This window comes from Opisthocomus hoazin, chromosome 6, assembly GCF_030867145.1.
Source record: "Opisthocomus hoazin isolate bOpiHoa1 chromosome 6, bOpiHoa1.hap1, whole genome shotgun sequence".
Lineage (NCBI taxonomy): Eukaryota > Metazoa > Chordata > Aves > Opisthocomiformes > Opisthocomidae > Opisthocomus > Opisthocomus hoazin.
Window position 1 is genome coordinate 17,265,386 of NC_134419.1, and position 18,722 is coordinate 17,284,107.

General features: G+C 39.5%; 1 protein-coding gene across 1 annotated transcript in view; it reads right to left on the reverse strand.

Annotated features, from left to right (window-relative positions):
- Positions 1-18,722, reverse strand: part of ZNHIT6 (zinc finger HIT-type containing 6) — a 34,120-nt gene continuing 15,398 nt past the window's right edge. Inside the window, exons 9-10 of the mRNA XM_075424847.1 lie at positions 4,707-4,831; positions 1-345 (exon numbers count right to left, since the gene is read on the reverse strand). Of these exons, the coding sequence (XP_075280962.1) occupies positions 263-345; positions 4,707-4,831 (208 nt within the window). The 3' untranslated portion in view covers positions 1-262. The remainder of the gene's footprint in view (positions 346-4,706; positions 4,832-18,722) is intronic.

Genomic DNA, 18,722 nt, shown 5'->3' on the forward strand with positions numbered 1-18,722 from the left:
TTTGGGTTACTCTGATTTATTAAAGATACATGGACAAAATGGTGCAATTAAATAAGAATATAATTTTTTTCTGGAACCAGCAATTCCATCTCTTTATATACATCCCTAAATATGCATCCCTAAATCCAAAAATAGGCAGTTTGGAAATGCTGCCTTTAGTGAAGGAAGCCAAACCAAACCTGAGAACTCAGTTGTATAAAAAAAAAGATTTAATTAAAAAAAAAAAAGGCTCATTCCACCCTCTTCTCTCAAATAATTGTCATCAATTATCCCGAATTTCCCCTTCTTCCATAGATGAAAGGGATGAATTTTCACTCTCCGAGTTCTCTGCAGATTCACTGGCATCTGAGGGTGTAGGACACAAACAAAAAACAGACAAGCAATTAGTTTCAGCAATGTTGTTTGCTCATCAAACAGAAGCAGTTTCGTGTCTTCTTTTCCTTTTAATCACACGTTCCTCGAAGACAGCTACTTCATAAGACATAACCAGTCTCATAACATGGGACAAAGCTCTGGGTAGGACCTTGTTGTTGAAGAAAGCAAGACAATGTCAAGAATTTCTATTAGTTTTTAAATCTTGGTCTTTCGGTCAAGTAGGTAAGCAGAGTATTTACCCCACACAAACCTATTTCTCTTCAGTCACTGAAGAGAATTTCAAATTGTTCTTTTGGCTTCTTTAAATCCTGTTTTCTGGGTTGCTACGTAGATATCATAACTGTAATGAATCATAAATCATTTAAATTTTTATTAGCATTTCGGTTAAGATGGGGAATCACCAAGAAATTCTAAAGGGAAATGGAAAATTAAGATGATGCACCTATGTGCTCCTTCCACGAGTTCCAGAATCCTGAAGACGGCGTTAAGTTATGTGAATCCCCAAGCTAAGGCTGATGAGGTTAAAGCTGCACTGTACCCTGTGCTTTAGGACACAGCTGTCGTGGTCTGCTGAGATTGCATTGTGAAGCACCCATTGCCCAAACCAGTCTTCAGCCTCACACCCTGAGAGTCCTTCTCTGGCAAGCACTGAGCCCGGTCACCTTGTGGTGAGGTCACCAAATGCCACTGCTCGGTGGCACTCAAGCAGCACAGAAATAAACTACAGCAAAGTAGGCCCATGATTCACACGCTGCTCTCATTTTTATTTTCAGTATTCGATCCAACTATGAATTTGAAGAAGTTTTTGAGCACTTAGTGTCAGATGCTTCATTAAGGAAATGTTAATGAAAGGGAGCCGATGCAGTATTGTTACCGTCTTGTCAAGCTAAGTTCTACAGCTGGCAAACACGTACAATACATAGGACACAGTGTGCACCTGTACAGTTTCAATGGAATTTGTTCAAGAAAATAGAAGCATTTCACCCAGAAACACTGGAGGTCACATTTTGTCTACATTAAATCTAGTGTATAATCAATTAACATTTATATGCCAGATATGTACTGAGTAATGCACAAAGTAAGGATTGTTTTTGCCCCTAAATCCTGTGAAAGCTTCTATAATCCCCTAGTGTCTTCAGCCACGACTGACCTCGTATGCTGAAATCAGAGCACCTGTATTTTTTGCCATAAGCAAGTCAAGCATCAAAACATCACATAAAAGAATGCGGCAATCTTCTGACTCACAGTGAAGCTCAACAGACAAATTTTAGCTTTTGTTCAGTCTGTTACAGTAAGTTTTATTTAAGAGGAATTATAGATTGTCTTCACTCAAAAAGAACATATTTTTATGGTGGTGATAGCATTGCCTATGAATTAAGATTGCCCAGTCCTTCCCACCATAAAACCATCTGCAGTTTACTTGTAATGTAAAATTTAAATTCTGGGTTTAAATTTTTCCATGCCAGTTTCCTTCCTCAATCCTTATTTTGCTTCCCCCCCCCCCCCCCCCCCCGAAAGTTTCAGCCAAAACACCACTGCCATTTCCGAGAACAAGGACAGGAGAAAGAAGCTTTGTCCTCAGTAAATTCTACCAGTCTCTCTTTGGAGGTGTCCAGCTCTAGCTCTGCCCCCAGCCTTTGGGAGCAGAGCTCTGAGCAACCTGGTCTAGTGGAAGCTGTTCCTGCTCATGGCAGGGGGGTTGGAACCAGATGATATTTAAGGTCCCTTCCAACCCTTACCATTCCATGATTCTATGATTCTATGCCTGTTACTGTGTCTTTGAAAACTTGCCTCTGTTTTTCCTGGGGAAGGGGGTAGATCTGAGATTGCTCAGTAAAGAAACATCATTTTAGAAGTTAAATTCCCACAAGGCTTTGTTTGTTCTTCTAGCCCGAGGCCTTTGCAAGCAGACCTGGTGGCTATGGCAGTCGCAGTCCCCGTGCTCCGGCAGACGCGCTGCCAGACGTCCGCTCGCCAGCGCAGCAGCTGTCTGACTGGAATGCAAAGGGAGGTCAGCCGGACAGGCGCTCCGAGACAAGCGTCCCTCCGGGTGCATGTGGAGAGGGAAGGCAGAAAGGAAAGGCAGTATTGGTACAGACACGGTAAGCAAGAGCAGGCTGGATGGCTTAGGAGGAGTGCGCAACTGATACAAAGCGCCACACGCGTTGAAGAAACTGGACTGCAAGAAACACAAAAGATGCTGCAGCAGCAAGGTCAATTCTTGGGAGACGCGACTGGGAGAAAGTATCTCTCTGACCACAACAGACCACTCCCTGGAGGTGAACCCAGGATCTCTACTCCTAGCAACTATCTGTGAATGCAACTGGTAAAGCAAACTAAATACTGTTTTCTCTCCTTTATTCTGTAAAGATGACACACAACAGAAGAGTACAGTGACTGTGTCACACTTCAACAAAAGTGATATTTTGTCCTCAAGCAGAATAGCAGCAACAAAAAAGCTCTCCTGTTTTTATATTCATGTTCTGAACACACTTCTTCCGAAAGAATCTGGAGCTACTGTGGCAGGCTTCTATTCTTAACAGAAAAGTCTTCAAGAACACAGGGTCCAAACCAAACCCAAGGGTTAAGTGTTAAATAAGTAGATGTAAAAATACAAATTGATAAAAGTTGTGAAAATCATGCTATTTTTGCCATTAACTATAATTTTTTGGTATGTTACACCCAAGACCCTCAACAGAGAGCTATGCACTTGATTTTTATGGAATCTATAGAAACAGCTTTTTTTTTAAAAAAAAGAAGAAAATTAATGGTTCCCAAAACCTGAAATAGCTGCAAGGGTTCCCTGAATACCAGCTTCGGGTATGACTGCTAACTGAACAATCCCAGCAGCAGCAGCAGGTCACTGTCTCGAAGAAACACACCCGCGCTGCCCTGTGACAGAGCTGTCGGCACTTCCTCAGCTGTTACTGGCTCCCTCTTCCCTTAGCCCTTCTACCCTGCCTTTTACAGAATTGGCTAGTTGCTGCGGCAGCATGACCACAAAACGCAGTTGTTCAATCAACTCTTATTTGAATCTATACTCTTCAAAAGACAACGTCCCTACTAGCTCAGGAGACAAAAGCCACCACCCTATACAGATTAAGTTTATGAGTCAATTAATTGTAATTCCCTCCTGACATCTACATCACAGGGGTAGGGCTGATGACTGAAAAGCAAGGCATCTAGATCAAGAAATAATGGATAAACTGAAAGTACCTAGTTTTCTTGTACTCTAGTGTACGTACGCACAGTCCTAGGGCGAGGATCAGTGGACCTAGTTGCTCAGACGAGACTCCTACCTTACCCCCTGGCATGGTGGCTCACTCTCAGCGGCAACTGCAGTGCACAGGGCACGAACGTTTGCATGCTGTTTCTCTGAGAGCAGATTGCTCCCGCGGATCACCTAGTGTCATCTAGCTAGAACAGCCAAGATCCACGGAAGTTTGGTATCACTGGTATAATATTCTCAGTCTCATATTTATTTAGTCAAATTATATACATACAGAGCCATGACTGAGTTGCTGCAGGGCAATAGCCATTGCAAACACATTTCGAAGCTTTTCCTCAGAAATCTGTAAAAATATGGGATTTGATAACTAAGGTGTCTAGCTGGGGGACTAAGAGACAAGGGAACCGATTCCCTCTATCAGCAGCTGGAGAAAGCGAAGCTGGGAGACGAACCCTTTATACTGGGGAGAAAGATGGAAATTAAATTCAAAACTAAAATACAAATTCACGCTAGACTTGTACTCTCCTCTAAGTAAACTCAAAGATGAAAGTTTTCCCTCAGCTAAGTACTTTTCAAAAGACAACACTGTGCTTCTAACTCACCTGAAAAGCTACTTTGCCATTACAATTTCTAATAACTATCCTGTAATTGAGAATTATGTGTCCAATATTAGGAGTTATGCTAGGAAATAATGGAGAATGATTCCTTTGCATGATTAGCAGCCTTACTTAAAACTCATCTTCCCCAGATAGCTTGAACTTTTAGAAATCACCAATTCTGTCAAACTTTGCTACGTACAAAATTTAGCACAAGTCTGAAGAGTTGTGTTACCTCAGTGGCTAAAAAAATACAAAAAAGAATCAAGCACCAGTAAGCAAAGTTAGGAAAAACACATACAATACAGCTTATGGATGTAAGCCATCAGTCAGCAGTTTTAAGACAGAGCATTCATAACAGCTATTTAACAGCAATCTTTTAGATTCAGAGGGAAATACAAGACATACTGCACATTCCCGGCATTATTAATAGGCATACCCTTAATTATTGTTTATTTAACTAAAATATCTAAGTACAGCATAACAGGAAATAAATATATGCTTACCTTCGCCAAGAACCACCATGCCATTCTTCAGCGTTTTCAAGACCACAAATAATGTTGGATACTCAATTATTACTTTGCCTTTCAAATTGTCCAGGAGGCTTCTACTGGCATCCAGTTCATTGTACCTTAAAAATAATAGGGAAATTTATTCTGGATTTTAATACTACCAAGGACATAACATACACCTTTTTTTTTTGGGGGGGGGGAGTGCATTTTCTAGCAATTCACAGGATTTTCAGATGACACAATGTTCAGAAAAACTATCTTATGATTTAAATGACATCTCAAGTCTTATTATCCAACTACATCATTTTTTTTAGACCCTCTTAACATCTAAGCAGAAGAACAAGAGGAGAATCAAAGTCCAATTTCTCTAAGGGCTGAAATGTTTTATGAGTTCTTAATGAATATCTTTACCAAAAATGGATATGGACATAGGGTTACCAAAATGCATATATTACCAAAATCAGATTCTAAATTAAAAATAACACTTGATGTGCTACTTACGGGCTTTAACATTACAGGTTTAGTTTACATGATTAGTAGTGAACTTTATTTATCACGTTTCCTTATGAATTATCAGTGAAATACTGGGAAGATTAAATAAAAAGCATATCTGAACAACTACCAAAGCAAAGGTATATTGGAAGCACTTGAAGCTCTGCTTCTGTTGAAGGGCTCCGATACCCAGAACAGTGGGGCAGTAATTTCTAAAAGACGGTACAATATCCCCGTTTATGCCTAAGCAAATCTCTGCTCACAGCACGATCTGCAAGAAACTCCCTGTAGAAATCCCCGCGTAAGTGTGTGCTACAAGAGGCGCGTGATTTGGACGCGCAGTCCTCTTCCAGAAAAGGGCTCCTCTTCACCCTGGAGGGTGAAGCCAGGTACACGACAAATGATGACACAGTAATAAAAAGTAAACTGAGCATCTTCTCCAAAAATTCCTAAAACTGTAATATTTCTCTCCCACCTCTCTAACTGGAAACCTGGACGGGGGATTTTAGGGAATGGAAGGGATATTTCAAAGCCCTCCGTAAAAGAAGCCCTGTTGCTTTCACTTGCTGTAACTGCAGCATCCAAGAGATGCTCTGAGGTTATTACACTGCAATCTGAGTTATGCAATTCTTTCTGTAATCAGCATTATTAAATTACTGCTAAGCTATTGTATCAGTTAAAGGCAAATGAAGTTCAAAGCCAAAATACACTGTGGGCAATAAGCGGAGTATTTCCCATAGCTGCTCTACCTTCTCTGATCATTAAGATATTATGCAGCTCGGTTTTCATTTGCCAAAAACAACACTGGATGGGTGAAGGAAATTCTATACTTTATGATTTGCAGTAATGTGTGATTAAGAACGGTACATCAGAGGAGTCAGCACACAAGAAGAATATATTGAAGGTAAAACAGGATTCGAGTTCTTGGGATTTAAAGGAAACTTAGTTTGAGCAAAAATTATTTCTCTCTCATATTCAACTTCAATCATCATGAAAATATTTGGTTTCACGTTTCTCTCAACCCAAAGTAATTATGACCTCTTCTTACCGAAACCCTTTAAAAGGGATAACAGTATATTACATTTCTTACTGAATGAATGCATTGATAACTTGTGGATTAACACACACGAACAGAAACATATTTACAGCTTTATTTACAGTACTCTAAATACAAAGTATGGCAATACCTTTCCTTTGGCAAGGACCTCAACACATTCTTTTCTGGTTAAGCAAACATTTACCACCAAGAGGCTAAAGTAATTCACATGCCACAATACACTTTCCATTATCTCATGTTTTAGACAAAACATCTTTAGCGTCCAGCTTGGCATAAGATAAAACATTTATACTTAAAACCATTTTATGATAGTAAATTACTGAAGTGTTAGATCACCAAGCCGGAGCTTTATCATTTTTTGTTTTTAAAGTAAATTTTATTGGTTGACAGTGACAGAGAAGACATCCAAATTTTTAGTGCATAATGTGGGCTGTAAACTTTAGGGAGAATATAACAAAGGATCTTAATGCTTCTCTTTTTTAAACTTTCCTGTTATTGTCTATGCTATCCAAAAAGACCTCAGTCTACCACATTCCCTACTTTATACACAAGTGCAAGTTTAGTTTTCTGCTAATCCACCTGCCAACTTCTTCCTTGACTGTGCATTCTTAAAAGCTCTCAGAAGAAAACTAATACTTGTCACTCAATTCCAGAGTCTAATAGAGGATGGCTCCTGAGCAAGACTGACTATTCAGGTTCTCTCTGGCCGATTTTGCCATGATAAAAACCTTCCCAATTTTGTCCCAGAACTAGAACAAAGTCTTACATCTGAGGGTGAACAACGCAGACCTATGGGCAAAAGAAGACTCCCCTGTAAGGCTTTTCCAAAGTCTAGATACACACACACACAATTTTAATTCTTACTTATGAAAAGGCTAGACCTGTTTGGAGAAAAATGAAATGAAATGGCATTTTGTACAAGTCTTGTAACTTCCTGTACTGATTATTCACCAGGATGAGCTGAGGATGCAGGGTAACACTGTAATGCAGGTCGTCCTGTGAATTTGCAGGGAACTGGTCTCACCACAGCTAGGAGATGGAGCAGGAAGAGCCTGGTAATCAGGTATTACCAGATATTCTTTTATCACCATTTTTACTTACTTGTCCCGTATCACTGGGACTGCGTAACCCGCTCAGTAAGAACCCATAACGGGCTGCAACCTTCTTCTGGCCCCTCCCTCACTGTGCACTTCGGGTGCCAACCCAGTAAAATGAATAACAACCAGTGTAAGCCTGTCCTTTCACTTGGACTCTTCCATGCTCCAGGGCCAGTTGCAGGAACCAGCTTAACGGAATGAAGCTGTCATCCTAAACAACCTCCTCCAGCCTTTCATGACAGGATGGATTTGAAGGTAAGCCTGGCTCCAAATGAGCTGACGACTGACAGACATCCCATTTTCACACCTTTCTTTTAAACCCTCCCGCTGCTTTCTCTTTACTCCCACTGCCCAGTTCATACAAATTGTCTGCGCTGTGGCTTCCAGACCCCTGCATTCAGTGGGAGTTCTCTTTGCACCCTTCTCTCTCAATCTTCCTTCCTCCCTGGTACTTACTTCCCATATATTTTCTCTCTCCCTTACATGCATTCCCTCAGCTGCCTTGTCCAACACCCACCATCTAATAATACATTTTCCTAATTATTTTCTTGCCCCAAGCCAGGCTTTATGCCCATATCACGAAGCAAGAAATAGGCCTGGATTTCTTCTTAATAAGATGACTCCATTTATAAGTACCACAAAGAGACAATCTCAGCAGACCACAGCTTTTGATTTTAGCCGGAATGAAATAACAATAACTGCATTTTAAAGGACAAAAAATAAATAAAATTTTCCTGCCAGAAGGCAGTTTAAAAGCCTACAAAAATTGTGACAATCCAGAAAATTTAACAACATTCAGCAATCCCACACCAGCTCCCATATAATCTGTTACATTTGCTGTATGAATGGCTTTGTTATCTTTCACAAAACACTGAAATTAATGTGGCTCTGCACTTCTGATAGTATCTATGAGTTTCTGCAAAGGACAGTTTCACTATCTATAGTTATTCCACCACCTTCCAGGAATTCAACCATTCAGTCTCCTAATCTGTCTCCCACAGGCAGGAATGCCGCATTAGGTCACTGCATCACAACAAGCTCCCCTCAAATGGAGCCCGCGGCTATCATCTCAGTGGCCTAACTTGTCTCCATTAATTCAGACAGCAGGAAATTCCCTGCTGATCAGTTTTCCTGAATGTCATCTACAGGAACTTTGATTTTAATAATAATAATAATAAAGAAAAATCTGCAATCTGGAATTAGAGATAAATTGTAACCATGTTACTTCTTTAGTTTAGTCTGCTAGATGCTGAAAAGAAAGCAAACAATTTTAACCATCTGAATAATTGCAAATATTACTAAAATGCATATTTGTATAATGATGTTCATAATTTTCCTGTGAGAGTTATCAACTAAAATCCTTACACGTATTTTAAACAAAGACAATTTTTCTTCCTAGAACTTAGTGGAAACATTGAGGTATTTACTTGGCATAATTCAGATACAATAAATCATGCTATCTATTTCAGGCCTAGTCCTAAACATCCACAAGTAAACTTCTGCTAATTTATGGGAAGAATGAGGTTGTGTTTTTTTTTTCCCTAATGCTACAAAAAGCTACAAAAGAGGGTAGCATTTCCTAGGTATCTGCATTTGCCTAGAAGAGAGCAAAGACCAGGCGCAGCATTTAAAATCTGTCCCAAGCACTCATTGTGAAGTGCTGCAGCACAGCAAAGATAATAACTAACAGATGGACTTTCATTCCGAAGTGGTGAATAACCTCTTCGTGTGGTTATGAGTTGGTGAACATGGAAGTAGTGAAACGCGCTCCTGAATTAGGTATGAAAGGGCAGTTGTATGGCAGAATGTAAACACAATGTATTGAAACGGCGCAATTCTTATATTTAACTTTGTCACTAGAATTTTGAAGTTCTATAAACCTGCAACACAGTGAATTTGGTTAGTTCATACGTGTAAAAAGAATTAGCAAATTCAATGAGCAAAAAAAGCAGACTTTAGAAACAAAAAATCTGAAACTACTTCCCGTAACACCTCCTTTGTAACATAATTCTTATCAACAGCTGAACAATATGCACGTCTATACTTTGCTCGAACACTCTTTTGAGGAAAAGGGGCAGGAACCAAGTTCATTAATATTTTAATATGAAAAGAAATTACACTACAGTTCACACAAGTATTTTAAAATCTGCCAGCTCCTCCCTTCCACTCTTGGTCTATGGTTTCTGTCCCGGTCTAGGGCCTCCATACTTTGCCTCAACAAATGTTCCCTAACCTCTCCCCCATATTGTCAATCCCTGTATAGCTCAACCTATACCAATACAGACCAGATGCTGGCCAATCCCTTTTTAGGTCAGATCCCCATCTTCAGTAACACTTCCATCACAGATGTCTTTTTTCTGAAAAAAAAGGAAGATAAGGACAAGAAACCTTCTCTTATCAACTATTCAGCCCACAAGTCCTGCTAGGAACCAACTGAAAAAGCACAGGAAGAAAAGTTGCCAGCATACCAGGAAAAGTACCAGGAAAGCATCTCAGGCATTATTACTGTCTCCTAAAAATACCTACATACACAGAATGCATAAAGGCACTTCCAAATAACAAGGAAACCATGAAGCTGTTCTTCTTCTGTGATATACTTTGGCCATAGATCATCCTCGAACAAAGACTGCATTAAGACAAGCTATAACAATCCACCGTCCCCTCTCTTTTATGGGCCGTAACAGGCCCTTCCACTAGGGAAATACAACAACTTGAAAACTGAAGTGTAAAATAAAAAAACCCAAAGAAACAAAAAATCACCAAACCCTAACACCCCCCCCCCTGCTTCTTACAAACTTATTTGTGGGAATTAGAACATGCTGGAAGGGAAAAAAAGTAATACTCAGGTGAAGACAGACTGGGCACAATAGTAGTTGTCCAGAAAGATTGAATGGTTTGTTCACTTTTACCCTAGAAAATACACAAAACAGTCAATGGAAAGAAGAGAGAAGCAAAATAAGACTACAAGTATGTCACCACAGAAGCACAGAAGCTGTCCTTGTTTAAACCTTGAGAATGAGGCAACTGCACAAAAAGAAAAACACAGTAAAATTTGTTTAATAACAATCATGGAAAAGTATATCAATTGACGGCAAAAGCCATAAAGCAGTAAAGCATCTGCTGCAACAGTTTAGTGGACTGAGCATTAAGAGTGATGTGGTAAAAGGATTCAGGATGCACAATAATGATCTAAAGATTACTTTAGATGAATTTAGATGAAGACTAGTACTTGAAGTACAAACCATTCTGAATCTTTTAGTTATGGGAGAAAGTACCACAAAACAGAAGGAAAATGTGAAACTAGCAAATGTCAGTTTCCTGGATTCAGCAGAATTTGGTTCAAAGAATACAGAGGTAAAATGATACTGAATTTCAAGAAAGCAAATACTTTCCCCATCTCCTAAGACACAATGAAAAGAAGTAACAAAATCCAGCAGCCTATAACTCAAGTGCATCACAGCAGTAGTCCTTTACACATACGGGAATTTACTTGCTTTGTGAAGCCAGGTAGTTTCACAAACTGCTGAAAAGCTCAAGGCTTACAAACCTTTAAGCGGTATAGAGCAGACATACGGAAAAAGGGTATACCACAATCATGTAAGGCTACTATATGACTGAGATGAAGAAACAAAACAGCCTCGTGAGTTAATGATAGCCAGAAGACCTAAAGGGAATATGAAATTTCACAAGGGAAAAGTTATTTAAAAGAGAGTGGGCTGACTACTGAATATGAATGCCTGAAGTTTCAAAAACTGAGAAGATTAAATTAGTAGCACCTTTAGTACAAGTGAAAGCTGTGAGTGATTCCCCAAAAATGCAGGGAAGTCAAGATATGTAACTTGTACCATTAATAAAATATTAGCATGATAAGTCAATGTCATAAGTCTAAATACAGTACTTCTGTTACATAGCTTCATGAAACATTACTGTAAAGAATTTTAGAGGTGGGGGCTGTACCAAGGAATACCAAATGAAGCAACACTTAATACATCAAGTTCAGAAAACTAATAGGTCAAATCTCATTTGACAACTTAAGTAACGTAAGTCAGCAGTACACTGATAAAATAAACAAACATAAAACTGATGAGAAATTAGTCCTTGTAAATTTGCAATACTTTTGTTATTACATTTGGGTTAATCTAATGAACCTCCACTTCAGAAACGGGAAGAATTGATGCATCTGTAATTTTGGATCCCTAGACAGCAAATTCTGACTTTCCAAATCAAGCTCATATGAAAACAGCCTAAATACTTCTAACACTCTGCACTAAATGGTGGAAGCATATGCACAAATTTATACTTATTTGCATGGGAATGACCGTGCCATAAACCTTCCATTAAGTGGTTACTAATGCTTTACAATGAAAAGGAACAGCTATGAAATAAAGAAAGCAAATTATTTTCTTGGCAAACAAGCAGGAAGGTCAATTCCCTCCTTGGCGAGGTCGAAACAATCAGCCCTAGCTCATTTCCGTCAAGAAAGAAAGAACAGAGGGATTCCCCTTTGGCAGCATCAGGAGGAAATAACAAGTTTTCTCCTTCCTGACTGGAGCATGAAGAGGTTCTCCTCTACTGCGCCTTTGTGAAAAAACTGATGGCTACGCTGCCATGTTTCACAGCACTGCAGCTTCCAAGTTCAGCCTGTCACTGTAACCAGCCTCAAACATGAACGGGTTTGTATCTTTGCTCCTCGAAGCCTCTTACTCCAGCATCCCCATGCTGTCTGGTCTCCAGAATTGAGAAACTTGGTTAACTTTAAATCAGCATCTCAGTGTGTCGTCTTCTTCAAGAAACTAGCAGCAAATCCTCTTTTTCCTTCAGAAAAATATTTTAACAGCGACCCAGATGGATACAATTGAATTAAACCCCTCGATACATCTCACAAAAGTTATGATGGACTGGAATAGGATAAATGGTTTGAACATTATTTCTGCTCTACAGCCCATTTTTACCAGCTCCTTCCCCCAGCCAAGGGGCAAGAGATTATTCAACAGAGTTTTTGCAACCGCAATCTTTTCTTGGACTTCATGGCCTGTCTTCTTGGCTTCAAGTCTGCCTTGTATGTGCACGCTACACACAGGCTTCCACAAAGGCATTTTCCATACTATGTATCTGTTACACAGTACACACACACACACAGAGGCACGTTCCCCTCTGCTCCCCAGGAGAGACGGTGGGCTGGAGCAAACTGCAGGATTTGTTCTGGAAACAGCCCTTCCTAGACGCACACTTCCTCAGAGAGAGGAGAGAAAATCTGCCTGTGCATACGCTGGGTATGGCATGCTGCTCCTATGCTACAAGCCCAGTTATGATGCAGAAGGGAGAATACTGTGCAGTTTTGATGATGTTTTAGAATTTGGGGTCTGCCTACCTGCTTTGCAAGCGTGAAGGGTCTGAAGGTCTTCAGGTCTGCCTGTGGTGCTTATAGAACGCCACCAGATGAGCAGACAGGACAAACCACTAGCTGAAGCCAACACTAACACTTTTATTGTTATCTCATCCTCCACCTCTTTACTTACTCACATATTCCACCTCCCTAAGTGCTCTGGATCTAACTTGCTGCAACATAGACAGCAGAGTTTTGGAGTGGAGGCTATAATTTCAAATAAATCTTTGTGCAATAGAATTCTCAGTCAGCGACTCTCTAGCTGGGACACTCCAGAAACCCTAATGCAATACCATTAATTATCAAATCGTTCATCCAAAAGAATGCAGCATGGGTTACAAAACGCTGGATTGTTACTTTAAAAAACAGGCGCCTACTGGTTCATAAAGGAATCCCTTTCAAGAAAAAAAATGAATGATTGCTTAAGATAGCAAGAGGGACAAATTCTGGGTTTTTTTGGAATCACCCCAAAAATCTTCTCAAAGGTCAAGTAATTGCAGTCAGACAACAGTAACATTTAGCTAAGCATGCTACAGATTCAGACCATACATACTGCTTATACTCAGCAATGACTAGTTTTATGCTTTCCATCTATGTTGTGTAATACAGGATTTCAATGAAAACCGTAAGCAGCTAGGAAGGAAAAGTGACTGTTTTTTACAGTAAAAGCTGCGGATCCTGGCATCTGTTGCTCTGTATCGCTTTTGTCAGCAGAGACTGATGTTCAGATAAAGCAGCAGCAAGTGAAAAAGGACACTGAAATGGCTGCAGTAACAGAACTAGAAAGCCTGAAATGACCTACAAGAAAACATAACAAGGTATTCCATCAGAAAAGCCAAAGTTTTAATAAAAAAAACCCCACAAAATAAAACCCAACACTCTGGGAAAAAAGGGCAGCAAGTATTAACACACAGGAGCACTGTGTTTAAGAAACAGACGACGGACCAAATTCTATTTCCCCTTGAACAGCACAAAGTTGCCAGAGCCTGACTACAGTTGTGCAGTGAAGAATGACTATTGTACGCTAGCTCCCTGCTTTCGTAAAGCTGGCAGAGCTGCTTTTGTGCCAGCTGCTGCGAGCTAGAGAGGAGTAATGAATTCTACTGTCAATCTTCTGCTGGCATAGGTTAAAGCCAGCTTGGGGTCTGTTCCAACTCACGCCAAGGCCAGCAGTTCGGCCAGGGATTTGTATCCTTAATTCTGGTCTCATGTATACCACGTACTACACAAATGTGAAAAGAAATTGCTTCCTAAGACTAGAGAATCTTAAATAAAACACCCCACACTTATCAAAATTTGCAGAAAATGCAGAAGAGGAAATAATGCTTGAAACGTGCCCATTCCAGCACGTTTGTTTTGCTAGATGAAGTAGCATTTTTGAAATGAGGTCGTAATACGATGATAAAAAGAACTGATCCATGCACCACACTAATAGCCGTGACTTTTAAAGCAACTAAGTTACGTATGAAAAGCAGAAAGCAAAGAATATTATAAGCGCTGTTGGTTTTACATAAAGTTATTCACTTATGATAATGCAGAAGGAAGATGGAATGAAAAACTGAGGAAAACAGGAACACTATCAATATTTGAGGCTATCTGCAACATATTTAAATATAACAGGTTTTGATAATCTTACAAATCAATGACAAAACAGGTATCTAACAGACATTTTTAATGACAGGAAAATAAATAATCCAACGTAAATACTGCATTTAAAAATATTTGGTTCCATTACATTTGTATTACTCTTTGAATTCCAAGACGATTTTCTGAAAGTCTGTTGGCATATTTGCACACACTAAAGCAAAAAACTTGCTTAATCTTCCTAAATCTATTACTGTGACTACTGTGACCTACTAATATGATCTAACCCTTAGTTATTTAAAAACAATACACTACAAAAGAAAATTCTCTTTGAGCACAGAACTCAGTCATCCAAGGAAATAACTCTCATTTCTGCCAGCTGATCTTGAGACAGGAAAGTGCTCCAAAATTACTAACATCATCCAGCCTTCTGGGAAGCAACTGCATTGGATCAGTTAAAGAAAATTTGCCACCATAAAGCAATGGCATTTAGGAGAGAAGAACCTCTGATACTCGGTTAGCAGATTTTCTTCCCCATGGTCCACAAGAATTAAGTGGCAAACATGCCAGTATTCTCATGTGCACCAGCCAATGTCACCACAGAAAGTAAGATGTTGGAACTGGTACAAAAATGCTTTTGATATTTTTGGCTTTCTGAGCAACTGAAGCATGAGCTGCACCAGTACTACTGCTACAAAAAAACAATGCTACAACTTTTTCTATACGGTTTCCTGCACAGTGTGGCAGTTTTACAACAGGAAAGCTAGAGGGTACAGTCTGGTATTGCACTGTACTCCAGCTCCTTGAAGGATATGGTCCATTGAAAGCACTGGGCTTTGCAAAGCTTTCAAGGCCAGCCAAACTGTATTTTCCGAGCACCTAAATATGCTGTCAGTGCCTACTAATATCTTCAAATCCCAAAAAGTCTTCTACCACAACTTATTCTGAAACAATGTTCACATGCCATTTTGAACATATTAACAGGCAAAAATGAAAATTACTATATAAGACCTAACATTGATGTTTAAGAAAGCATGTTTTTTAATTGTTAAACTAAACGCATGTGATTAAAGATGGCAACTATCTAAACTAGATTCATGCAAGATGTTACTGTACCCAGTAAAAGAGGCATTCCATTTGTGTGGTTTAATTAATTAAATAAATGTTAATGAGGTTGCCTCTTAGATTAAAATATCTACTGTAAACCAAGTCTGTTATAATTATTTCTCTTCTAGCAATAGGATTATCTTATACAATGAGGATGAGTAAATAACCTTTTCATTAAATATCTGTAGTTACAAAAAAACCAACTCTGACCATTAACTTACTTACAACAAGTATCAAGGATCTGCTGGATTTGGGAATTATTTTTTTGGGGAGTTGTTTTGGGGTTTCTTCTGTTACACAAAGCCTAATAAGGCAATTCTCAGGAAAATAAGAAGGTGTATGACCCAAACCAGATTGTATAATTTGGCAGTTGCATCTTTCCTTTCCTTAGTGGAAAAAGCAATACTCTTACCATATGAAGTCACTTTGAAGGCATCTCAAATAAAGGACTGAAGACAGTCAGGACACTAATTTATCCTGAAGAAAGAAAAGACTACTTTATAAAAGAATGTAGACTGTAAAAATCATCCAAGAGGCAGCAGTTAAACCTTTCTTGGAATAGTTACAGCCAAGGAGAGAATGGACACCAACCACCAACTAAATATTGCATAACAGGTGACAGTGGCAAGCACCACCAAACGGAAAATTGTTCTAATACATTCAAACACAGATTTTTTCCAAACCAAGGTTTTAAAGGAAGAAGAGAGTTGTGTAACACTCATTTTTTCAAACCATCCTTCATGAGATTCCCTATAAAGTAAGTGCAGTCAATTAGAAGACTATCAAGTGATGTAACATTTACAGTGTTACAGAGCATCAGGTTACAGGTAGGGTGGAGAGGACACAAGGAGAGATTATGCTTTAGGTTACTCCAAGTAATTGTGGAGTGCTACCAATTCATACTGAAAGTAATTTTTAAAAGCCGGTTTAGAGAAGACAAATAAGAGCTTAGCACAGAGTTCTCCAAGAACTCTCACCACTGATGATAAAAGGCACCTAGCAAGAAGAAAGCATGCACCATGTTGTTTGGCAGCTATCCACAACAACTGCACACCAGGCGATTTATCCAGTTGCTTTCTGAAGTTCTGCCGAACTCCTGTGAAGAAGCAGAAATCTGTACTACATGACTAATTTATATTTCTGGAGAAAGAAAAAAAGAAAACCCCCAAAATTTAAAACATTCTGCAAAAGATCTTCAAACTAAAAGGGCCATTTGCTGTGAAACACAGAAAACAGCCAAAACTAAACCACAAACTCATGTTTCATAAACAATTGCAGGAAATACTAAAATCCTTCTGTAACATACTTATCTTAAAACTAGAAGACTGACATTTTATAACCCATAATAATCCTGCTTAGATGTTCTCTGAAACGCCACTGCACTTCCTCAATAATACGTAATCGTAACTATGAAAAGCATTTTTTTTCAAAAGGTTCTGCTAAGCCTAAAACCAACACCCGGTTCAACAATGTATATTTACAGCCTTTCTATTATCTAGCGCTACTGGAGAAGGAATTTTTCTGGTGGGCAAAGGGCAAGTTTTGGGTAACATTCACGTAGACTTGCATGTATTAGTAGAGTACACCAACCCTACTCCTCCAGTTTGCCCAGAGAGTGACGGAAGGAGATTTTGACATACAGGAACATATAGCCTAAAATCAAACAGAATGAGGTGGCACGGGATGGGAAATTCCTCCGAGCTGACAGTGGCACTCCAGGCTACACAAACCAGCAGTTAACAGCTCCTTGCTGTTAAAGAAACGTGGATAAAGAAACACGAGAGCGCTCTGTCTGCGCTCAGCTTTTGCTCCCCACTGACCACCACTAAGCAGCGAGCTGGCCCTGTTTCAATCGCAAGTACTTCCACTGCAATGCCAGGTACTGATTTATAGAATGAGAGCCATAAACCTCAAATTCATTTAACTGGGGGGGAGCCAAAAGGAGAAGAAACAGAAATAAAATCTCTCTTACTTCAGTGCAATTCAACTACAGTAAAAATTTAAATTCCCTCATACAGCCTTTGTCACAACAACTACGCTGGCATTAACCGCGCCAAGAGCGCCTGCTGGCAGAGACCCAGCTTGTATCGACAGAAGATGCTTTTCTGCTGACACAGCAGTACTATCATTTCAAACAAACTTTGTTCTTTCCTTTCAGAAGCAGAATTTTCTTTCAATATGCTCCTTCCTTGACCTGCCTGCACTGCCACAGCTGGGCCGGCTCCACCAACTTATACAAAAAGATTCACGTAATTTGCAAGTGAGGAGTCGCATTCCTCAAGTCAAAAAACTTTTCTGGTTTAACTTTCTACAGTCTTTTTAAACTTTACATTCACTAAATGGGATAAATACTAATTACTGTGACTTTAATATCAACCAACATAGCTGATTCTGGGAATACAGATGAGGCTCAAACTTAAGGATATTTAAATGTAGGACAAGTCCTCAGATTCTTCTAAAAAGCTTAATGAAAAAGAATTCTCTCTCCACAAATCTGTCAGCTAAGGAAGCATTATACAGATTTCAGAAGAGGAAAACGGTTAGGTGACAAAAACATATGAGCACAACAGATAGTCCACTTTGATATTGGTTTCTTTCCCAAGCCTTCTACGCAACTCACATATCCTAGTTCAAAAGATTATCATAGACATCATAGCATCATTAAGGTTGGAAAAGACTTCTAAGATCATCAAGTCCAACCATCAACCCAACAGCATGATGCCTACTAAACCATGTCCCAAAGTGCCACATCTACACAGTTTTTGAACACCTCCAGGGATGGTGACTCCACCACCTCCCTGGGGAGCCTGTTCCAATGCCTGACCACTCTTTCAGTAAAGAAATTTTTCCTGATCTCAAATCTAAACCTCCCCTGATGCAACTTGAGGCCATTGCCTCTTGTCCTATTGTTAGTTACTTGCGAGACCAACACCTGCCTCCCTACAACCTCCTTTCAGGTAGTTGTAGAGAGCAATAAGGTCCCCCCTCAGCCTCCTCTTCTCCAGAGAAAACAGCCCCAGATCTCTCAGCCGCTCCTCCTAAGATTAAAAGGCGAACTTCACCTGCTATTACAAAGGCAATTTTTTCTTCCTTTCTAAAAAAATAAATATGAAAAACCAAGCACTAAAACACCAGGGAAAAACCCACTGTGTAGAAATGACTATATTTTTAAAATACAAATGAACATTCAGTATCTACGTACTGTCTTTCTAATCATTTACTGCAAGAAGATGTACAGCAGTAACATACTGAATGCATTTTCAGGCTGACGTGCGGAATCAAACTTC